The sequence below is a fragment of the Procambarus clarkii genome, chromosome 33, assembly GCF_040958095.1.
Source record: "Procambarus clarkii isolate CNS0578487 chromosome 33, FALCON_Pclarkii_2.0, whole genome shotgun sequence".
Classification (NCBI taxonomy): Eukaryota; Metazoa; Arthropoda; class Malacostraca; order Decapoda; family Cambaridae; genus Procambarus; species Procambarus clarkii.
The window spans coordinates 23,247,475-23,267,519 of record NC_091182.1 but is presented as its reverse complement, the minus strand read 5'-3'; the positions used below and the strand labels follow the sequence as shown (position 1 = coordinate 23,267,519).

General features: G+C 48.3%; 2 protein-coding genes across 2 annotated transcripts; both read left to right on the top strand.

The window, feature by feature from the left end:
* The first annotated feature begins 8,582 nt into the window (after nucleotides 1-8,582).
* Nucleotides 8,583-8,924, top strand: LOC138370754 (sex-determining region Y protein-like). Its single transcript, XM_069335352.1, has one exon. It carries the CDS (start codon nucleotides 8,583-8,585, stop codon nucleotides 8,922-8,924), a length of 342 nt encoding a protein of 113 aa, XP_069191453.1.
* An 8,553-nt stretch (nucleotides 8,925-17,477) lies between these two features.
* LOC138370753 (proline-rich protein 36-like) lies at nucleotides 17,478-19,790 on the top strand. Its single transcript, XM_069335351.1, has one exon. It carries the CDS (start codon nucleotides 17,478-17,480, stop codon nucleotides 19,788-19,790), a length of 2,313 nt encoding a protein of 770 aa, XP_069191452.1.
* The last annotated feature ends 255 nt before the right edge of the window (nucleotides 19,791-20,045 follow it).

Sequence of the window (20,045 nt, the reverse complement as noted above, 5' to 3'; positions counted from 1 at the left end):
TCACTAATGCGTCAGCTGGAGAGAAGCAGCGGACGACAGATATGAAAGAGAGCAGTGTAAATACCTGTTTCAAACTAATGTTGGGTGTTACATTGGATTAGTGAATATGTTGTGGATATTGTAGACATTAGAGTGTGCCTTAAACTACAACCAGATACATGGCTTGTACTCAGTGATAATGAATAAACAAATTTTAAATATAATATCAAGACTACACGTCTATGGGTCGATAGGGTATTACCCTCTCCTGAAGGATTAATAGCCATTAATTAGGCTATGCTGTAGAACAACTCTCCTATTACGTATACTTTTAAAAAAACTTTATATAAAACATACATATAGTTTGTTCATATGGGTCAGCGCATGATAACATTAGCCCAGCCACGGGGTACTGTGATATCAGAACATTTATATATATGGTCATCCTTGATATGGAGGCTGTGTTTGGAGCGTATAATCGCAACCCGCTTTATTTGGAAAACTGTGAGCTTAGAAAGGTATTAATATCGCAGAATAGCACTAATATTGGGTGTGACTTCCCTCATAATCTGTGCCAAGTTGTATTACACAGCATTACAAGCCTTAGGCTTCGATAAAGACAATATATTGTCTTATGATACATATGTGAATGGTGGAACCACGCTGGCCTTTAATTTACAACCTAAAGATATAGAAGACACCATCTCGATTGAAAAAAAGTGGTAATCTACGGGTAGCTTTGGAATTTAAACACACTGTAACTAGAAATATAGACATTCAAGTTCACGGATCAAGAACAGGGGTGATCACCATTAACGCAGGTCGGAGAGATATTTACGATACGCAAGAATAAATATTAATATGAATTGTTTGGAAATAAATGAAGCTATTAGGAGTAATTTAGGTGCTAAGGTGAACTAACTTTGATGTGACTTTCTCTGTCTGTCTGTCTACTCGCAAAGCTGAACAAAGAACTACTCTTATTATTATTATTTTACTATTATTATTATCGCTGTAAACGTCTTAACTGTTTAATAAAAGAAATAAAATTATATATAAAAGGGTTTACTTCTCCAACTATTTATTTATTATTCTGAATATGGAGAACTGCATGTAGGCTGTTAAGCTGAGGGATATCAAGTGAATGATGAGTGCTAAGAGTAGGGGGAGGGAGTGGGCAGGAGCTCTCCTAGTGGTAATACGCACTCTGATGTAAACACGCGACAGTCCTGAGTCGAGTAAGGGTAGAGGAAACATAACCCAGATGTGAGACCTGCTACTGCCACCCACCAGGTGTTGAACTCGCATACTTCAGAAGCGGAGACCTCTTCTGTGTTACGGTCAGGCAGAAACGAACAGATACACACCTCCTTCTATACTGCAAAAAAAAACTAATACCATTAATGTGGAACAGCCTACCCGTCAACCTATATTTCAAACTAATGCAAAATAAACAGAATGTCTAGAATAAGGAAGGTCGACACAATGTTACAAAACACTCACACACCCACCAATGAGTGGTTGGTAATGCAGGGAGCGCACAAGGGGAGGGGTGGGGGTTGCGGGGATATTGTTGACAAATACTCACCCCTCCGCTCATGTATCACACTTGCACGCCACCCATCAATGAGGGTAGGCCGCTCCTCTTTCCTCCATTTTTTTGACATGGACTAATGTTACCTCCTAGGTCATTGTGCGAGCTACCTTACCCCTGTGAGTTATGTGTGTGTGTGTGGGGGGGGGGGGGGGCTCGATTCAACTCTAAGACAAGCTAATACACAAATATGAAAGCTGAGCCAGTGATGAACACAGACCTTCTAGCCATGTGGAATGTGGCATGGCCCATGCGCTATGTGGCATCTTATAACTTCTACTCCTGCACCTGTTATTATACTTACACTTTTTACCCCCCCCCCCTGCGACCCCCCCCCCTCCCTCACGAGACCACACCCAGGCACGGAGTCACCCCCATGACCCACAACAGGCCCACGGGACCACACACACACACGCCCCCTGGGACTACACTGAACCCCTTTAAACTAGAGACGTGTGCAACACCTTTGCAGGGGCCAATTGGCTCAATTGTGCAGGTGTTGCACACGGTGCTAGTCTCAATTTACCCTACTAGGCTAATGTTGGTTAAGCAAGGTTAATACGGGTTAATTGTGTAGTTGGAGAGCGTTGGCGGTGGGATGAGTTGAAGTGTAGGGATGGTGGGGTTGGAGTTGGTGGTATTTCGTGGAGGGTTGGGTTGGGGTAGTTGGGTTTGGTTTGGTAGGTGTTGGTGGAGGGTAGGGTTCGTTGAGGGTAAGGTTGGAGGGGGTTGGTGGAGGGAGAAGTTGGTGGGGGATGGGAGAGAGAGAGAGAGGGAGAGAGAGAGAGAGAGAGAGAGAGAGAGAGAGAGAGAGAGAGAGAGAGAGAGGAGAGAGAGAGAGAGAGAGAGAGAGAGAGAGAGAGAGAGAGAGAGAGAGGGAGAGAGAGAGAGAGAGGAGAGAGAGAGAGAGAGATAGAGAGGGAGAGAGAGAGAGAGAGAGAGAGAGAGAGAGAGAGAGAGAGAGAGAGAGAGAGAGAGAGAGAGAGAGAGAGAGAGAGAGAGAGAGAGAGAGAGAGAGGGAGAGAGAGAGAGAGGGAGAGAGAGAGAGAGAGAGGGAGAGAGAGAGAGAGAGAGAGAGAGAGAGAGAGAGAGAGAGAGAGAGAGAGAGAGAGAGAGAGAGAGAGAGAGAGAGAGAGAGAGAGAGAGAGAGAGAGTGAGTCAAGGCGAGATGTATTGGCAAGTCTTACACCCATTGCCTCTGTTCACCTAGCAGTGATTACCTACCTTGGTGTTAGTGGACTGTTTTGGGTCGCATCCTGGGGAATGGTCAAATGCTGCATATATTATGCCCAGATATACTCGAATTTCTCCCAAACTCCGCAAGGCATAGCACGAGGAAAATAGCCAGATGCCAACATTTGAAATATGCTGCAAGGCAAATAAACTAGAGCTGCAAGGCCACTGCAACGAGAGGGCCGGAAGATCCCAGATTCCAAAAGAGGGTTCACGCCGAAATTCAAAGAGTGGGTTCACTCCCAAAGTCAAAGAGTGGGTTCACTCCCAAAGTCAAAGAGTGGGTTCACTCCCAAAGTCAAAGAGTGGGTTCACTCCCAAACAAAGTAACTACTAATGTCAGCAGAAAGTGTGTACAAGCAGTGACTAAAATCCTGAGCTTAAGACTGAAGACTAAACTGACAGTTGAAATAAGGATGACAAGTCATGCTTAGTGCGTGTGCCCAGGTACTAGACCAAACAACAGTACATAAGATGGGGGGAAGTATCCAAGCATCAGGTAGACACACTGTGCAGTGGACATCCGTCAATATCTTTGAGATTGCAAATACAGTCACAGAGAAAGGTTGTCCGACTCAATACATGCAGACTTCCTGATGAGAGCACCGAGGGAATTGTTGCCAGTAAACCTTTGGGTAATGACTGTTACATAGAGGAATACGGTAAGAAGTCCTACAACTTCATTTACATCAGAAGACCAGGAGTGACACGCATCAAAAACTATTCTCAATCTAAAATACTCATAAATATTCTCAAGCTAAACTAAATTTCTTTCATCCCAAACCTGTTTCCAACACTAGTACAACTGTGCTCTGCCTTCCCTTCATATTTGAAATCAAAATTCTCACTAATATCCTCCGTCCTTCTTGACATAAAGCTCGCCTTTCGACAAACTAACACTCTTTGTAATAATCTGGTTCACACTGCTCCTCCTGCTTCTAATACTGCTGGTGTCTACTCTATTTCCTGTTCGTCTTGTCCTCTCCAATACTTTGGGGAAACTGGCCGTACACTTAATGACAGATTGTTATTGTTAACAACAAACAATAAGCGTTAATACTTCTCTTCTGTCATGTTAAGGATTCTAATCATCCTATTGATTCGGTCTTCTTCTAAAATAATTCTTTCCTGCTTCTACTCTTCACTGACGCTGTCTTGTCGAATCTACTCTGACACACAACATGAACCTTAGTCCTGGCTTTGTTGCTGTTGACTCTTCTCTTTCACAGCCCAACATAGAGCGACGGTCTCGCGTCATGCAGGTCGGCGTTCAATCCCCTGACCTGTCCATGTGGTTGGGCACCATTCCTTTTCCCCCGTCCCATACCAAATCCTTATCCTGGCCCTTTCCCAATGACATATCAATCGTAATCGCTTGGCGCTTTCCACTGATAGTTCAATTAAAAAAATTCTTCCCTTTCACAGAACTTACTTCAAATGCTCTAACCTTTATTAACAAACGTGTCCTAAGCATAAACCCTTTTTCTCTTTCTATTTTCTCTTTCTTTTACTTTCCTTTCTCCTCTAAAAGATGTAAAGGATTTGGGTGTACTCATATCGGGAGACCTTAGCCTATATGGAACACAATAAAGTAGCTATCACATTCTGCTAGAAAAATGTCAGGATGGATAAGAAGAACCTTTCATACTAGAGATGCTATTCCAATGATGATTCTTTACAAGACGCTAGTGCTACTCTAGAGTGGAATTCTGCTGCACTATGAGTGTCCCATTTCAAAGCTAGAGAAATTGCTGACCTGGAGAGCGTGCAGAGATTCTTTATTGCTAGAATCCACTCAGTAAAATATCTAAACTATTGGTACCGACTAAAATGCCTAAATCTGCACTCTTCTGAGCGCAGGCGAGAGAGATACATAATAATTTCCTCGTTGAAAATATTAGAGGGGCTGGTCCCAACATGTACACAGATAAAACACCATGTGAGACCAGAAGGCATGGCAGGCTGTGCAGAATACCCTCGTTGAAAAGCAGAGGTGCAACAAGTACTCTGAGAAGAGAACTCTATCAACATCAGAGGCCCGAGACTGTTTAGCACGCTTCCACTACACATTAGGGGCATAACTGGCCAACCCCTCGCAGCCTTCAAGAGAGAACTTGATAAACACCTCCAAAGGATACCTGATCAACCAGGCTGTGATTCATACGTCAGGCTGTGAGTAGCCACGTCCAACAGTCTGGTTGACCAGTCCAGCAACGAGGAGGCCTGGTCGAGAACTGGGCCGTGGGAAGATGAGTTCCGAAATCATCGCAAGGTAAGGTCCTCTTATTCTTACGTTCCCATTGTTATACACATTATTACCTCTTCTTACACCCCCATTATTACACCCATCCCATCCGTACCTTCCGCCTTGCTTTTAAGAATTTCCTCCTCCTTACCTCTCTCTCTCTGTCTCTTGCCTCACTTAACGCCCGTGCCTTCCTCGCTCCCTTACGGGCTCACTATAACCCGTGCTACATGGACATTTGGTTCCCGGTAGCATGAGTATTCCACCCATCACAGTCGACTTGATAATGGTCCAGGACGGACCCAAACATCGTCATCTCCTCAGCTTCTGGTGTGTGGTTTAGTCTTCATTTCTTCAGCCACGTTATTGTGACTCATCCTCTGCATCAGACACTATAGTAATGACAGGTAAATTATATAGTTATTTAGAGAGACTCAAACGAGTGCTCCTCTTTACTAAGTTGCGATTGCAGCCTTCAAAAGCCTTTTAAAACACTGTCATGTTGAACAACAGCATCACGTAGTCATCAGTACAAACTCAACAATTGCCATTGTAATCTTGCAACAAAATAGCTTAAGTGACAACATTCATCTGTCAACAAAAAATGTTACAGCATCAGTGGAAACACAAGCACGAAGGTCGTCCAATACGTCTGAAGAGGGTGGCAAGCCACACAGGAACATCAGGCAAGGACACCGAAGATGAACTTGGAAAAATGTACACCTAACCGGAGGAGAGTAAACTCTGTCATAGTCCAGCACGTATACAGACCACAGTTAGATCTAAAGCCATGCTGAACATGCCCAGTGTCCATAAACGAAGAAGCTACATCATCACGATCCATTCTAGAGGATCTTACAAGAATTCCGCCCATTATGAACCATTTCTCTGGTTGACAATCCGAACTGCACAGACTTCATTACCCAAGAGCATAGGAAAATTGTCTCATAGGTTCCAGCAGAAGAGTAAAGAACTGGAACATTTTCCAATCAAGTGCAGCTTTACAATCAACATCAGAATGCCCTTGAGGTTTTAAGAGGCCACCATCAATTAGGGAAACACATTTGCGACTGGTGTGTTGGGAGCGATATACCACCGTCTACACAAGACTGTCACGAGCAACACAGCCGGTCAGTCAGCAGGCTCGAGGCCCGCGCATGGACATCTCAGAAAAGCAGTTCTATTCACTATCATCATACTCTGCTATTATTGTCATCAACACAATCATAACACTCATTAAATATAACAGAAAGATAGACACAAAGATTAACTGTTTAACACGGGTGGCACGTGAAGAAGGGGACACAGATTGAAACTGAGTACCCAAATGAGCCACAGAGACGTTAGAAAGAACTTTTCAGTGTCAGACTAGTTAACAGATGGAATGCACTAGGAAGTGACTCCATACACAGTTTCATATGTAGATATGATAGAGCCCAGTAGGCTCAGGAATCTGTACATCAGTTGATTGAAAGTTGAGAGGCGGGAACAAAGAGCCAGAGCTCAACCCCTCCACAAGCACAACTAGGTGAGTACAAAGAAATCAAAGTAGTGTGATATATCAATGAAAAAATCCAGAGGAGCCATGATGACGGTTCGAACCTATGTGTTTGGGAATACCACCACCAACCTCCACCACTATCGCCACCCCATCACCACCACATCCATCCTTAACCACCACCTCCACCATAGCCACTCCATCACCACCACATCCACCATCGCCACCCCATCACCACCACCTCCATCATAGCCACCCCATCACCACCACCTCCACCACCGCCACCCCATCACCACCACCTCCACCACCGCCACCCCATCACCACCACCTCCACCACCGCCACCCCATCACCACCACCCCCACCATCGCCACCCCCCCTCATCACCACCACCTCCACCATCGCCACCCCATCACCACCACCTCCACAATGGCCACCCCATCACCACCACCTCCACCACCGCCACCCCATCACCACCACCTCCACCATCGCCACCCCATCACCACCACCTCCACCATGGCCACCCCATCACCACCACCTCCACCACCGCCACCCCATCACCACCACCTCCACCATAGCCACCCCATCACCACCACCTCCACCACCGCCACCCCATCACCACCACCTCCATCATGGCCACCCCATCACCACCACCTCCACCACCGCCACCCCATCACCACCACCTTCACCACCGCCACCCCATCACCACCACCCTCACCATCGCCACCCCATCACCACCACCTCCACCATCGCCACCCCATCACCACCACCTCCACCACCGCCACCCCATCACCACCACCTCCACCACCGCCACCCCATCACCACCACCTCCACCACCGCCACCCCATCACCACCACCTCCACCATGGCCACCCCATCACCACCACCTCCACCACCGCCACCCCATCACCACCACCTCCACCATAGCCACCCCATCACCACCCCATCCGCCACCGCCACCCCATCATCACCACCTCCACCATGGCCACCCCATCACCACCACCTCCACCATAGCCACCCCATCACCACCACCTCCACCACCGCCACCCCATCACCACCACCTCCACCACCGCCACCCCATCACCACCACCTCCACCACCGCCACCCCATCATCACCAACCCAACCACCGCCACCCCATCACCACCACCTCCACCACCGCCACCCCATCACCACCACCTCCACCATAGCCACCCCATCACCACCCCATCCGCCACCGCCACCCCATCACCACCACCTCCACCATGGCCACCCCATCACCACCACCTCCACCATAGCCACCCCATCACCACCACCTCCACCACCGCCACCCCATCACCACCACCTCCACCACCGCCACCCCATCACCACCACCTCCACCACCGCCACCCCATCATCACCAACCCAACCACCGCCACCCCATCACCACCACCTCCACCACCGCCACCCCATCACCACCACCTCCACCACCGCCACCCCATCACCACGAACCCAACCACCGCCACCCCATCACCACCACCTCCACCACCGCCACCCCATCACCACCACCTCCACCACCGCCACCCCATCATCACCAACCCAACCACCGCCACCCCATCACCACCACCTCCACCACCGCCACCCCATCACTACCACCTCCATCACCGCCACCACATCACCACCACCACCACCATCGCCACCCCATCACCACCACCTCCACCACCGCCACCCCATCATCACCAACCCAACCACCGCCACCCCATCACCACCACCTCCACCATCGCCACCCCATCACCACCACCTCCACCACCGCCACCCCATCATCACCAACCCAACCACCGCCACCCCATCACCACTACCCCCACCACCACCCCATCACCACCATCCCCACCATCACCACCATCACCACCATCACCCCCCACCAACGCCACCACCCCCACCACCGTTACCTTCCTCACTATACCTGGTGATAGTGAGTCAGGGAGATACCTGAGAGGTGCCATAGTGATTAATGACGACGTTCTGGGCAAGACAGACATATAGACATCTTGGCCCCTGTGCTGCTGTTTGTACTGAGAAGATGGTGCATGATGAGTATGATGAGCATGATGAGCATGATGAGAATGATGAGCATGATAAGTACGATATGTATGATGAGCATGATGAGTACGATGTGTATGCTGAGCATGATAAGCATGATGAGTATGATGAGCGTGATAAGTATCATCAGCATAATGAGTATCATCAGCATGATGAGTATCATAGGCAGGATGAGTACCATGAGCATGATGAGTATCATGAGCATGATGAGTATCATGAGCATGATGAGTATCATGAGCATGATGAGTACCATGAGCATGATGAGTATCATGAGCATGATGAGTATCATGAGCATGATGAGTATCATGAGCATGAGGAATAACTTGAACATGATGAGTATCAAGAGCAGGATGAGTATCATGAGCATGATGAGTATCATGAGCATGATGAGTATCATGAGCATGATGAATAACTTGAACATGATGAGTATCAAGAGCAGGATGAGTATCATGAGCATGATGAGTATGATGGGTATGATGAGTATGATGTACTTCATATACATGATCAGTACAATTAGCATCAGTATAAGAATGATTATGATGATCATCATTATGATTTGACGAATACGGTTATGAAGAGTATGATAACATGATTAATGTGTTAGATATAATGAGAACGGAAAAATTGAGAGACAACTTGGCAGAGTTTCTTTACATGATGCCTATCCTGCCTTTCTGCATCTCTCTCTCTCTCTCCCACATCCTCGCACAGACACACACGCACAGCTCGAGTTGCTGTGCTGATTACTGTCCACGCGGCTGAGTGAACAGCAGTCAGGGGTCGTAGTACTAAGGACCCGGGTTTGATTCCTGTCCGAGGCGGAAACAAATGGGCAGAGATTCTTTCACCCTGATGTCCCCTTTACATAGCAGTAAACAGGTACCTGGGAGTTAGACAGTGGCTACGGGCTACTTCCTCTGTTGTAGATATAATAGAGGAAAAATTTATTGTTTAGAATTGCGGAGTCCAAGAGCTCATAGCTCGATTCTGCAGACACTCACACACACACACGCACACACACACATACACACACCAGACAAAGTATCACCGTGGATACTAAAAGAAGCAGCACAGGCCCTCAGCGTGCCTCTGGCAATGATCTTTAATGAGTCACTTATGTCCGGAGAATTGCCCAGTTGCTGGAAGAAGGCAAATGTCGTGCCGATCTTCAAGAAAGGTGATAGGTAGGAGGCACTTAACTATAGACCCGTATCACTGACAAGCATCCCCTGTAAAATACTGGAAAGAATAATTAGGCTACGACTGGTTGCACACCTGGAGAACATTAGGTTTGTGAACAAACATCAACATGGGTTCTGGACAGGGAAATCTTGCCTAACAAACCTTCTGGAATTCTATGATAAAATAACGAGGATAAGACAGGACAGAGATGGTTGGGCAGACTGCATATTTCTGGACTGCCAAAAAGCCTTTGATACAGTACCGCACATGAGACTGCTGTTCAAGCTCGAGAGGCAGGCGGGGGTGGGGGGAAAGGTCCTAGCATGGATAAGGAACTACCTAACAGGAAGCAGCCAAAGAGTTACGGTAAGGGGCGAGAAAACGGACTGGCGAACAGTAACAAGGGAGTACCACAAGGATCGGTGCTGGGACCAATTCTATTTCTTGTGTATGTTAACAACATGTTTACAGGCGTAGAGTCCTACATGTCGATGTTTGCGGATGACGCAAAGTTGATTAGAAGAGTTGTGACAGATGAGGATTGCAGGATCCTCCAAGAGGACCTGAACAGGTTGCAGAGATGGTCAGAGAAATGGCTACTGGAATTCAACACGAGCAAATGTAAAGTTATGGAAATGGGACTAGGAGATAGGAGATCAAAGGGACAGTACACAATGAAGGGGAACAGCCTACCTGTGACGACTCGTGAAAGAGACCTGGGGGTAGACGTAACACCTAATCTATCTCCTGAGGCACATATAAATAGGATAACGACATCAGCGTACTCTACACTGGCAAAAGTTAGAACATCATTCAGAAACCTAAGTAAGGAGGCATTTAGGGCGCTTTACACTGCCTACGTGAGGGCAGTCTTAGAGTATGCCGCCTCATCATGGAGTCCCCATCTGAAGAAGCATATAATGAAACTGGAAAAGGTTCAGAGGTTTGCAACGAGACTCGTCCCAGAGCTACGAGGGATGGGGTATGAGGAGCGCCTGAGGGAACTGTGCCTTACGACACTAGAAAGAAGAAGGGAGAGGTGGGACATGATAGGAACATATAAGATACTCAGAGGGATTGACAGAGTGGACATAGACGAAATGTTCATACGGAATAGTAACAGAACGAGGGGACATGGATGGAAGCTAGAAACTCAGATGAGTCACAGAGATGTTAGGAAGTTTTCTTTTAGCGTGAGAGTAGTGAGAAAATGGAATGCACTTCAGGAATAGGTTGTGGAAGCAAATACTATTCATAATTTTAAAACCAGGTATGATAGGGAAATGGGACAGGAGTCATTGCTGTAAACAACCGATGCTCGAAAGGCGGGATCCAAGAGTCAATGCTCGATCCTGCTGACACAAATAGGTGAGTACAACTAGGTGAGTACACACACATACACACACACACACACACACACACACACACACACACACACACACTCCTGCTCTTGATACTTATCATGTTCATGATATTCATCATGCTCATGATACTCATCATGCTCATGATTCTCATCATATGGGAAACAAAAGGCTGGCGTACCGAAAGGGAAACTATGAGGAAATGAATAAATTCCTATGGGATATACATTGGGACACAGAACTCGGAACCAAGTCCGTACAAGACATGATGGACTATGTCACCCAAAAATGTCAGGAGGCTGTAAGCAGGTTTGTCCCAGCCCAACAGAAAAAAACAGAGAAGCAAAGGAAGAATCCGTGGTTTAATAGGGAATGTATGAAAGCAAAGGAGCTGAACAAAAGGGCATGGAGGAACTTCTGTAATAACAGAACACCAGAAAGTAGAGAGAGATACCAGAGAACCAGGAACGAGTATGTCAGTGTAAGAAGAGCAGCTGAGAAAAGGTATGAAAATGATATAGCTAATAAAGCCAAGACCGAACCAAAGGTACTTCACAGTCACATCAGGAGGAAGACAACAGTGAAGGAACAGGTGATGAAACTTAGGGTGGGCGAGGACAGGTACACAGAGAATGACAAAGAGGTGTGTGAAGAACTCAACAAAAGGTTCCAGGAGGTCTTTACAATAGAACAGGGAGAAGTCACGGCGCTAGGAGAGGTGGCAGCAAACCAGGTCACCTTGGAAAGGTTCGAAATTACAAGAGATGAGGTCAAGACGCACCTATTGGAGCTGGATGTGAGAAAAGCTGTTGGGCCGGATGGAATCTCACCATGGGTATTGAAAGAGTGTGCAGGAGCACTTTGCTTTCCACTCTCCATAGTGTATAGTAGGTCACTAGAAACGGGAGACCTACCAGAAGTATGGAAGACTGCTAATGTAGTACCAATATTTAAAAAGGGTGACAGACAAGAGGCACTGAACTACAGGCCAGTGTCCTTAACTTGTATACCATGCAAGGTGATGGAGAATATTGTGAGAAAAATCCTAGTAACACATCTGGAGAGAAGAGACTTCGTGACAAATCGACAACATGGGTTCAGGGAGGGTAAATCTTGCCTTACAGGCTTGATAGAATTATATGATCAGGTGACAAAGATTAAGCAAGAAAGAGAAGGATGGGCGGACTGCATTTTTTTGGACAGTCGGAAAGCCTTTGACACAGTACCCCATAAAAGGTTGATGCATAAACTGGAGAAACAGGCAGGAGTAACTGGTAGGGCGCTCCAGTGGATAAGGGAGTACCTAAGCAATAGGAAGCAGAGAGTTATAGTGAGGGGTGAGACCTCAGAATGGCGTGAAGTCACCAGTGGAGTCCCACAGGGCTCTGTTCTTGGACCTATACTGTTTCTGATATACGTAAATGATATCCCAGAGGGTATAGACTCATTCCTCTCAATGTTTGCTGACGACGCCAAAATTATGAGAAGGATTAAGACAGAGGAGGACAGCTTGAGGCTTCAAGAAGACCTGGACAAGCTGCAGGAATGTTCGAACAAATGGATGTTAGAGTTTAACCCAAGCAAATGTAATGTAATGAAGATAGGGGTAGGAAGCAGGAGACCAGATACAAGGTATCACTTGGGAGATGAAATACTTCAAGAGTCAGAGAGAGAGAAAGACCTGGGGGTTGATATCACGCCAGACCTGTCCCCTGAAGCTCATATCAAGAGGATAACATCAGCAGCATATGCCAGGTTGGCTAACATACGAACGGCCTTTAGAAACTTGTGTAAGGAATCTTTCAGAACATTATATACCACATATGTCAGACCAATCCTGGAGTATGCGGCTCCAGCATGGAGTCCATATCTAGTCAAGCATAGGACTAAACTGGAAAAGGTTCAAAGGTTTGCCACCAGACTAGTACCCGAGCTGAGAGGTATGCGCTACGAGGAGAGATTACGGGAATTGAACCTCACTTCGTTGGAAGACAGAAGAGTTAGGGGGGACATGATCACCACATTCAAGATTCTCAAGGGAATCGACAGGGTTGATAAAGACAGGCTATTTAACACAAGGGGCACACGCACTAGGGGACACAGGTGGAAACTGAGTGCCCAAATGAGCCACAGAGATATTAGAAAGAACTTTTTTAGTGTCAGAGTGGTTGACAAATGGAATGCATTAGGAAGCAATGTGGTGGAGGCTGACTCCATACACAGTTTCAAGTGTAGATATGATAGAGCCCAATAGGCTCAGGAACCTGTACACCTGTTGATTGACGGTTGAGAGGCGGGACCAAAGAGCCAGAGCTCAACGCCCCGCAAGCACAACTAGGTGAGTACAACTAGGTGAGTACACACACACACACACACACACACACACACAACACAGAAACAAAGCTCTCGAAAATGATAACAAACGCATTGTTCCCACAGGACTATTATGTTATGAGGAAAGAGAGGGAAGGAAGAGGTGGGGGTGGTGTAGCTCTGCTGGTAAGAAAAGGCTGGGATTTTGAGGAGATGGATATTCATGGCTGTGAAGGTTTCAGTGACTACATAGCAGGTACCGTAACAAATGGAGGGAAAAAAATTATAGTCGTAGTCATATATAATCCACCACTAAATGACAGAAGACCTAGACAGGAATATGATAGAAACAACATGGCCACCATTAACATAATAGAAAGAGCAGCTTCTGTTGCTAGCAGGAATGGATCTGGACTACTAATTATGGGAGACTTCAACCATGGGAAGATAGATTGGAAGAACAGAGACCCGCATGGAGGACCAGAAACATGGAGAGCTCAGCTGCTGGACGTGGCAACAAGAAACTTTCTAAGCCAGCTCATCAAAGAACCAACAAGAATGAGAAGAGAAGATGAACCAGCAATGCTTGATTTGATATTTACCCTAAATAAGTGGGATATAAGGGAAGTTAAGATTGAAGCGCCCTTGGGAATGAGTGACCACAGTGTATTGAACTTTGAGTACCTGGTAGAGCTAGGACTTATCTCCCCCAAAAAAGAACTAGGAATCAAAAGGCTGGCATACCGAAAGGGGAATTATTAACAGATGAGAAGTTTCCTAAGTGAAATACCTTGGGACACAGACCTCAGAGATAAGTCTGTACAAGGTATGATGGACTATGTTACCCAAAAGTGTCAGGAGGCAGTAAACAGGTTCATCCCGGCCCAAAGGGAAAAATCCGAGAAGCAACAGAAGAATCCATGGTATAATAGGGCATGTATGGAAGCGAAGAAACTGAACAAAAGGGGCGTGGATATTGCAAACGAAGCGAAAAAGCAACCTAAATTACTACACAACCATATAAGAAGAAAAATGTCGGTGAACGCCCAGGTGACAAGACTAAGGAAAACAGAGGGGGCATATACTGAAAGTGACATGGAAATCTGCGAGGCACTGAATGCCAATTTCCATGGAGTGTTCACAACCGAGCCTGAGCAGCTCCTATTGTTAGAAGAGATTGCCCTAGATGAAAGACTATCAGATATAGAGGTGACAGCAGGGGAGGTAATGAAGTAGTTGACAACACTGGATGCAAATAAAGCGGTTGGACCAGACAAAGTATCACCGAGAATACTAGAAGAAGCAGCGCAGGCTCTCAGCATGCCTCCTGCAATGATCTTTAATGAGTCACTATGTAGGGAGAATTGCCCAGTTGCTGGAAGACGGCAAACGTCGTACCGATTTTCGAGAAAGGCGATTGGGAGGAGGCACTTAACTAAAGACCCGTATCACTGACAAGCATCCTGTGTAAAATACTTGAAAGAATAATTAGGCTACGACTGGTTGCACACCTGGAGAATGTTAGGTTTGTGAACAAACATCAACATAGGTTCTGGAAAGGAAAATCATGCCTAACCAACCATTTGGAATTCTATGATAAAATAACGAGGATAAGACAGGACAGAGAAGGTTGGACAGAATGCACATTTCTGGACTGCCAAAAAGTCTTTGATACAGTACCGCACATGATACTGCTGTTCAAACTCGAGAGGCAGGCAAGGTTGGGAGGAAAGGCCCTAGCATGGATAAGGAACTACCTAACAAGAAGGAGCCAAAGAGTTACGGTAAGGGGCGAGAAGTCGGACTGGCGAACAGTAATGAGTGGAGTACCTCAAGGATCGGTGCTGGGACCAATTTAATTTCTAATATATGTTAACGGCATGTTTACAGGAGTAAAGTCCTACATGTCGATGTTCGTGGATGACGCAAAGTTGATGAAAAGAGTTGTGACAGATGAGGATTGCAGGATCCTCCAAGAGCACCTGAACAGGTTTCAGAGATGGTCAGAAAAATGGCTACTGGAGTTCAACACGAGCATATGTAAAATTATGTAAATGGGACTAGGTGATAGGAGACCAAAGGGACAGTACACAATGAAGGGGAACTGCCTACCTGTGACGACGCGAGAAAGAGACCTGGGCGTGGACGTATCACCTAATCGATCTCCTGAAGCACATATAAATAGGATAACGACAGCAGCGTACTCTACACTGGCAAAAGTTAGAACATCATTTAAGTAAGTAAGGAGGCATTTAGGGCGCTTTACACTGCCTACGTGAGGCCAGTCTTAGAGTATGCCGCCTCATCATGGAGTCCCCATCTGAAAAAAGCATATAAGGAAACTGGAAAAGGTTCAAGGTTTGCAACAAGACTCGTCCCAGAGTTACGAGGGATGGGGTATGAGGAGCGCCTGAAGGGACTGTGCCTTACGACCCTAGAAAGAAGAAGGGAGAGGGGGGGACATGATAGGAACGTATAAAATACTCAGGGGGATTGACAGAGTGGACATAGACGAAATGTTCACACGGAATCGTAACAGAACGAGGGGACATAGGTGGAAGCTGGAAACTCAGATGAGTCACAGGGATGTTAGGAAGTTTTCTTTTAGCGTGAGATTAGTGGAAAAATGGAATGCACTTCAGGAACAGGTTGTGGAAGCAAATATTATTCATAATTTTAAAACTAGGTATTTTAGGTAAGGTACTAATTTTAAAACAGGGGCCTCGTAGCCTGGTGGATAGCGCGCAGGACTCGTAATTCTGTGGCGCGGGTTCGATTCCCGCACGAGGCAGAAACAAATGGGCAAAGTTTCTTTCACCCTGAATGCCCCTGTTACCTAGCAGTAAATAGGTACCTGGGTGTTAGTCAGCTGTCACGGGCTGCTTCCTGGGGGTGGAGGCCTGGTCGAGGACCGGGCCGCGGGGACACTAAAGCCCCGAAATCATCTCAAGATAACCTCAAGATAGGTATGATAGGGAAATAGGACCGGAGTCATTGCTATAAACAACCGATGCTCGAAAGGCGGGCTCCAAGAGTCAATGCTTGATCCTGCAGACACAAATAGGTGAGTACACACACACACACACATACACACTAGGGGACACAGGTGGAAACTGAGTGCCCAAATGAGCCACAGAGATATTAGAAAGAACCTTTTTAGTGTCAGCGTGGTTGACAAATGAATGCATTCGGAAGTGATGTGGTGGAGGCTGACTCCATACACAGTTTCAAGTATAGATATGATAGAGCCCAGTAGGCTCAGGAACCTGTACACCTGTTGGTTGACGGTTGAGAGGCGGGACCAAAGAGCCAGAGCTCAACCCCCACAAGCACAATTAGGTGAGTGCAATTAGGTGAGTACACACACACACACACACACACACACACACACACACACACACACACACACACACACACACACACACACACACACACACACACACACACACACACACACACACTCAAATATCCGACCATAAATCACGCCAACGCGAACATTTATCCCCAGGAGAGTGAGATCGATGATTGTGAGAGGCGGCAGCGATCATGGTTACAGCCACCTCACTCCCCTGCTCCTCTCCCTCTCTCACATCATAACACATTATACCTTAAGCTTTCACAGTCTCGGTGCTTATAAGGCTCCAAACATCGCTTTAAATTTGGCTTCAAATCATGCTCCAGACTTCGAACTTGTACATCCGTCTTCCCTGAGGGCAGCGTTCCTTCCTCTCTCATGAACACAACCACAAATAATAAACCTAATTAAAGCCTAATAACCATACCAAAAACTCTATATAATAACCCCTTAACGACCCTCTTTGACCACCAATAAGAACCCTGTTATTACGAGCAAACTAACTACCCTTGGCGAGGTGTAACGAGGGCACAGGCAGTCCCGACCAAGCAACCACTTGTAACGAAGTGGAACTAATGGAGTAAAGACCCAGGGAACGGCCGTCAGGTCATTAGTGGTAGGAGGGGGGGGGGGAGGGGGGCATTGTAATTTGACCTCGCTGATCATGCCCACTAACCTGACCTCGGTCCCCTTCACTTTATCATCTCCTGCTGCCCCCTTCATCTCCTGCTGCCCCCGTCATCTCCTGCTGCCCCCTTCATCTCCTGCTGCCCCCCTTCATCTACTGCTGCCCCCTTCATCTACTGCTGCCCCTTCATCTCCTACTGCCTCCTTTATCTACTGCTGCCCCCTTCATCTCCTGCTGCCCCTTCATCTCCTACTGCCTCCTTTATCTACTGCTGCCCCCTTCATCTTCTGTTGCCCCCTTCATCTCCTGTTGCCCCCCTTCATCTCCTGCTGCCCCCTTCATCTACTGTTGCCCCCTTCATCTCCTGCTGCCCCCTTCATCTCCTGCTGCCCTCCTTCATCTCCTGCTGCCCCCTTCATCTCCTGCTGCCCCTTCATCTCCTACTGCCTCCTTTATCTACTGCTGACCCCTTCATCTCCTGCTGCCCCCTTCATCTCCTGCTGCCCCCTTCATCTCCTGCTGCCCCCTTCATCTCCTGCTGCCCCCTTCATCTCCTGCTGCCCCCCTTCATCTCGTGCTGCCCCCTTCATCTCCTGCTGCCCTCCTTCATCTCCTGCTGCCCCCCTTCATCTCCTGCTGCCCCTTCATCTCCTACTGCCTCCTTTATCTACTGCTGCCCCCTTCATCTCCTGCTGCCCCCTTCATCTCCTGCTGCCCCCCTTCATCTACTGCTGCCCCTTCATCTCCTGCTGCCCCTTCATCTCCCGCTGCCCCCTTCATCTCCTGCTGCCCCCTTCATCTCCGGCTGCCCTCCTTCATCTCCTGCTGCCCCTTCATCTCCTGCTGCCTCTTCATCTCCTACTGCCTCCTTTATCTACTGCTGCCCCTTCATCTCCTGCTGCCCCTTCATCTCCTGCTGCCCCCTTCATCTCCGGCTGCCCTCCTTCATCTCCTGCTGCCCTCCTTCATCTCCTGCTGCCCCCTTCATCTCCTGCTGCCCCTTCATCTCCTACTGCCTCCTTTATCTACTGCTGCCCCCTTCATCTCCTGCTGCCCCCTTCATCTCCTGCTGCCCCCCTTCATCTACTGCTGCCCCTTCATCTCCTGCTGCCCCCTTCATCTCCTGCTGCCCTTCTTCATCTCCTGCTGCCCCTTCATCTCCTGCTGCCTCTTCATCTCCTACTGCCTCCTTTATCTACTGCTGCCCCTTCATCTCCTGCTGCCCCCTTCATCTCCTGTTGCCCCCTTCATCTCCTGCTGCCCCTTCATCTCCTGCTGCTCCCTTCATCTCCGGCTGCCCTCCTTCATCTCCTGCTGCCCTCCTTCATCTCCTGCTGCCCCCTTCATCTCCTGCTGCCCCTTCATCTCCTACTGCCTCCTTTATCTACTGCTGCCCCCTTCATCTCCTGCTGCCCCCTTCATCTCCTGCTGCCCCCCTTCATCTACTGCTGTCCCTTCATCTCCTGCTGCCCCCTTCATCTCCGGCTGCCCTCCTTCATCTCCTGCTGCCCCTTCATCTCCTGCTGCCTCTTCATCTCCTACTGCCTCCTTTATCTACTTCTGCCCCTTCATCTCCTGCTGCCCCCTTCATCTCCTGTTGCCCCCCTTCATCTACTGCTGCCCCTTCATCTCCTGCTGCCCCTTCATCTCCTGCTGCCCCCTTCATCTCCGGCTGCCCTCCTTCATCTCCTGCTGCCCCTTCATCTCCTGCTGCCTCTTCATCTCCTACTGCCTCCTTTATCTACTGCTGCCCCCTTCATCTCCTGCTGCCCCTTCATCTCCTGCTGCCCCCTTCATCTCCTGCTGCCCCCTTCATCTCCTGCCCCTCCCTTTATCTCCTGCCTCTCCCTTCATCTCCTGCTGCCCCTTCCTCTCCCGCTGCCTCCATCTACTGCTGCCCCTTCATCTCCTGCTGCCCCTTCATCTCCTGCTGCCTCTTCATCTCCTACTGCCTCCTTTATCTACTGCTGCCCCCTTCATCTCCTGCTGCCCCCTTCATCTCCTGCTGTCCCCCTTCATCTCCTGCTGCCCCCTTCATCTCCTGCTGCCCCCTTCATCTCCTGCTGCTCCTTCATCTCCCACTGCCCCCTTCATCTCCTGCTGCCCCTTTCATCTTCTGCTGCCCCCTTCATCTCCGTCTGGCCCCTTCATTTCCTGCTGCCCTTTCATCTCCTGCTGCCCCCTTCATCTCCTGCCCCTCCCTTCATCTCCTGCTGCCCCTTCATCTCCTACTGCCTCCTTTATCTACTGCTGCCCCCCTTCATCTCCTGCTGCCCCCTTCATCTCCTGCTGCCCCCTTCATCTCCTGCTGCCCCCTTCATCTCCTGCTGCCCCTTCATCTCCTACTGACTCATTTATCTACTGCTGCCCCTTCATCTCCTGCTGCCCCCTACATCTCCTGCTGCCCCCTTCATCTCCTGCTGTCCCCTTCATCTCCGTCTGGCCCCTTCATCTCCTGCTGCCCCTTCATCTCCTGCTGCCCACTTCATCTCCTGCTGCCCCTTCATCTCCTACTGCCTCCTTTATCTACTGCTGCCCCTTCATCTCCTGCTGCCCCCTTCTTCTCCTGCTGCCCCCTTCATTTCCTGCTGCCCCCTTCATCTC

Excerpts from the sequence above, each read along its gene's own strand:
- LOC138370754 (XM_069335352.1), top strand. The coding sequence starts at position 8,583 with ATGGTGCATGATGAGTATGATGAGCATGATGAGCATGATGAGAATGAT.
- LOC138370753 (XM_069335351.1), top strand. The coding sequence starts at position 17,478 with ATGCCCACTAACCTGACCTCGGTCCCCTTCACTTTATCATCTCCTGCT.